Genomic DNA, 5,005 nt, shown 5'->3' with positions numbered 1-5,005 from the left:
ATCCATTGCTTCTGCAAAGTGAAATATCAGTCCAACGACACCATCCTCATTTTCCTAAGCTTTTGCTGTCCATTCCTTGTGTTATCTTGCCCATAAAAGAGTTTTCTTCTCTGAAGAATATTCAGATACGCTTTTCCTTTTCGTAGTAGTTTTTACTCTAAGCCCTTCATCAAAGAGTCTTCGTTTTACAGCTCTATTGCTTAAACTACTCACTCAAATTGACAACAATTACTGCATTTCTTTTTATTAGCCAATCGATAAGCTAAACTTAAAATAATACTTTGATAGTCATCTTCCTCACTTCCGTTGCTTCTTGTTCTTAACGCAGTTTTCACACAATCACGTTTTATAAATTGTGAAATAAACCTTCTTTTCGTCGAATTTTGCTGCACCATATTTAAAACTTCTGGTGACTTTTTAAAATGTGTAAACTTCTTTGCAAAGAGATAGTATCTTTGGTCGCTCACTCAGTATCTCGTATTTCCTAAAACATTTTCTAAAAGGCGACGAAAGCAAGTTCATCACAAAAATAAGGGAAATGATGCGATTGTATTTCAGTGAGGATTGATCGAAAGTGCTGATCATGTCCCAATGCAGACTGGCTGACTGAACGAAAGTGGCAGGTCCTACTTAAGGACTCATAGACTGACATACGTTTAATGTTTCCGTAGTGGGCAATCTTTTTCCATCCTACAGATTCCCGTTATGTTCAATAGTAACAATGATCTGCCGAATAAGCTTTAAACTTTTATTCGATGTTTTACTAAAGTATAATTATTATTCTGTTCATAAATACTTATAAAGCATAGTTCTCCTCTAAATGATTACGATAGTCTTATGATTGTTTACGTGTAACTCTAAGAAACAGTCGATAAAGACATGTTTCAGTTTTCTCGTCGTGTCATCGCTTACTTTGTCTTCTTGGGAATATTTTTCTCATAAGAAACAAGTAAAAGAAAAGTCAAAAGTGAGGTGACTGCATTAGAATAAAGAGGAAGCTTTATTTTTCAGTAAGAGACGGGAAATAATTAAAAGTGATGATAACGTCGCTGGAGGGTGTTCAGAGATCGTTCATTTAATGTCAATCGTACGGATAATTCTATAACAAGCAGGAGATTTACTGCAAACACTACAGATAACTTCATATCAACAGTAATGCAATCAACTCGAAATCGGAGTAAGATTGTTGATATGGATTGTATATTATTCATATGGATTAAAGACTTAAGCAGTACTGACGAATTAAAGCAGCAACTTATGCATATAGATGCAAAGCATGAAGGAAGCATGATAGCTTACCAAAAAATTGATATCTCAATACGCTTAATTCCGTATAGTTACAGCCATTTCATAATTCGCTTTAAGTTACATCATTGAGCCTGATTCGACGGTACACGCAGAATGTATGCACTTTATATACACATTATAAGCATAGTTGTGCACATAACAATGCACCACAGAGAACTACACTTCTGAATATTTTCCAGGCAGCTCAGATTCGTCTCTAATGCATAAAGTAAAATCAGCTCATTTTGTCTTTGATTGGCAAATTCGATAAAAAGTGAAATATAGAGTATATTGCAAACAAGATTCCATTAAAATTATAGAAGCTCTCTTTAGTTGAAATGTAGGTTCCCAAACCAGCCGATCGGCAAAAAGCCTAATTTGCGGACACACCGTAAGTGGGTTAATTATAATAACTCACGCAATCAGTTTTTTAAATATAAAGCAACAATATATATTAAGTAACCGTTCAGATGAAGCTGGTCAGCAAATATTTCAATCAAAACCTCCGTCCTTCACCCCGTGTTGATTTTGCTGTTGACTATTTGCTGCTCCTGTGCAATTAATATATTGATGTATACATGTCTCTATATAATTTTTGGCTATATAGTTTTATATACATATTTGTTCCTGTTAAGTTTTTTTCTATGAATATCCTTTGATGTGCATTTTGTGTACCAATGTTATTATTATATATATTGTATTAAGTTTATCTATATTTCGATCAGCTTTTTATTGTGTTTGTGTTTCCTAGTTTTGATTTTTTAATCTAATTTCCCGCTGTTTTATATCCATTCTTATTTGCTACCACCCATCCTACAACTTCAAGATATAAAGCTCTAAATCACATATACACACATATACACACAAATACGTATTTTGCATCGTAGATAAAATGCTAACGCAAGAAACGAAAAGACACGTAAGTCATTGATGCCATATGTGCAAAACAATTGTTTGCTTTCTAAATATTGCGAGATCTTTTGTACAAAAGGTCCGAATGAAATTAGAAGCCTCTGGCGGGAACGATTCAACTGTATCAAAGAAAAATAATCTGAAAGTTCGGACAATATAAAGTCACCATACTTCATCTAATGAATTCAATCAATGATACTTCCAGAAAAAAAATGATGTGAGCCATCGCCAAAGAACTTCAGATATCAGAGTAGACTATTAGTTCTGTGAAGCGCCAGGACAGTCGAAACAAGCCGTAGGTACTAGAAAGAGGTCAATTCATGTCTGCAAAGGCACAAAAAATATCCATTCAATCCGTTCCAAGCAGTTTAAGATTAAAATCCCTCACGAACATGACATGCTTTGGTACTTCTCTAATGAGAAAAACTTCGACAAGACCAAAGCTCTAACAGGTCTTATGTAAGTCCTTCTGATATCTCCAAAGTGATGCACATAAGTTTTTAGAAACTGTGATGGTTTTAGAAGGTCTGAGTAACTAAGAATTTATGCTGTGTGATCTAGTGTGACTTCGCATGTTCTAGCGAAGCTGACTGCTGCTTTTTTCAGCTTGGAGGGGCCTACAAAAGATCATTATGACCTAGTGGGGTATTCAAAAATCCGAAATTCTGTAAATTAGCATCTGTACATATCGTACAAAAAGATAAATTTTCAGCTGTAGTTTCTTCAATTCGATTTCTTGTTAATATTGGAAAGCATTTTGTAACGAAATAATAACAATACAAATAGAGGAGAGATAGCAATAATATAATGGAATTAGGAAATATGAATTTATACTGGTTCGTGAAATGAGTGGAAAATCAGAAAATTAAATATGTCCGTCACGAATACAAAAAAAAAAAGCAACGCATACATTTTAACTACTCAAAACGTAACACTGAACGTGTATATATATATATATATATATATGTATGTGTGTGTGTGTGTGTGTGTGTGTGTGTATGTATGTATGTCAGTAACTTTAATATCACAAACTCATATCTGAATAAAGTTGGTAAAATGCAGGCGTACGCACACACATAGAGGCATATATAAATGCATACATACATACATACATACATACATACATATGTACGTACGTACGTACTTACGTACTTAAACGAACATACGCATCTATCCATGTATGCACATATATGTAAATGCACTCATACAAAAATAATTAAAACCGTTTCTTTACCTTTCGATGCTGACCGCTGTAAGGTTGAAAATCGATCCAACGGCTGTTAACATTTCAATGAATCCAGTGAATTTACACAAAAAAATTCCAGTGGACCAATGAGCTATTGAACTTTTGGTCACTTCGTACGGCACACAGACCAACAAGAAGAGTAAATCAGCCAAAGCAAGACTAACCAGAAACGAAGTAGTTACACTTCGGTTTTTCTTATCAGCGCACATAGCAAAAACTACCAAACCGTTTCCAATGAGACCAACTATAAAACAGATGCTGTAAACAACGACTGTGAGAATAAAATGTGGTTCTTGTATCCAGGGTTTGCGTAGATTTTCGATTTTCCCTGGGTAATATATTCTGTCCATATCTTCAGTACCATCCACATAAATATAATCCTTGAATTTTAAACCAACGTCTTCGTTAGAATCGTTGTAAAGAAAAGAATACACCATTTTGTCCAAAGTTTCTTTTTATTCGTTTATTCTATTTATATATATTTTTTAGTTCTCTCTCTCTCTCTCTCTCTCTATATATATATATATATATATATATATATATATATATATATATATATATATATATATATATATATATATATGTATGTATGTATGTATGTATGTATGTATGTAATATATAAGTATATCGGAGATTGTGTGTCTGGTGTTAGTTACTTTGGTTTTAGCGTTTGTTTAGATTGTTGCGGTTCTGGCCATGTTGAAACACAATTCATTAACTTGAAATATATATTATATTGCCTACAGAGATATTGTTATTACTGGTGGTGGTGGTGGGTGGTGGTGGGTGGCAGTTGTGGTTTGGTGACGTTGAAGCTGTTTTACCGAGCTGAGCTTCTTTTTTTTTTTTTTTTCAAATATCGTTACATCTACAATTATTTTTCTACAAATTGTGAAATGGTGACAGCAGCTGTAATAAATCCAATTTCGAGATGAAACTGGTTTGATTATGAGTAAGATGCTCGAGTGCTATGGTGAGTACGTCAGCATGCGTTTATGTGTGTCTGTCTGTCTGTGTATTTAGATGTTTGCTTGTATGTATGTATATACATATACATATATATATATATATATATATATATATATATATATATATATATATATATATATATATATATATATATATATATATATATATATATATATATATATATATATATATGTATGTATGTATGTATGTATGTATGTATGTATGTATGTGTTTGTAAATAATAGATGGAAAGATAGATAGATAGAGAGAGAGAGAGAGAGAGAGAGAGAGAGAGAGAGAGAGAGAGAGGGGAAAGTGAGAAGAATAAATTGTATGATTTATAGAGGGAAGTGCGAGTGATTTGAATTAGTTAAGAGAGCGAGGGAAAGAAAGAGAACGTGACGAAAGGAGAAAAGAGAGAGACAGAGACAGAGAGAGAGAGGGAGTTAGAGAATGCTTCCGAGTGATTTTTAAAAAATATTTTGAGTTAAAATGTCGAATCTATATAGAAGAGTTGATAAAGGACTGACCCTATATTAGACGGCTTTTACACGTTACTCTGACTATAACCTTAAAGCAAGTTGTATAGAG

The 5,005-nt window shown here is 33.2% G+C and overlaps 1 protein-coding gene across 1 annotated transcript in view; it reads right to left on the bottom strand.

The window, feature by feature from the left end:
* LOC106869404 (allatostatin-A receptor) overlaps nt 1–4,502 on the bottom strand; it is a 152,684-nt gene extending 148,182 nt beyond the window's left edge. Inside the window, exon 1 of the mRNA XM_014915129.3 lies at nt 3,434–4,502. Coding sequence (XP_014770615.2) covers nt 3,434–3,882 — 449 coding nt within the window. The 5' untranslated portion in view covers nt 3,883–4,502. The remainder of the gene's footprint in view (nt 1–3,433) is intronic.
* Nucleotides 4,503–5,005: the final 503 nt, after the last annotated feature.

Source organism: Octopus bimaculoides, chromosome 10, assembly GCF_046866305.1.
Source record: "Octopus bimaculoides isolate indiv1 chromosome 10, ASM4686630v1, whole genome shotgun sequence".
Classification (NCBI taxonomy): domain Eukaryota; kingdom Metazoa; phylum Mollusca; class Cephalopoda; order Octopoda; family Octopodidae; genus Octopus; species Octopus bimaculoides.
Note: the sequence above shows the minus strand (reverse complement) of the source record. Positions and strands in the feature narration are given on the sequence as shown.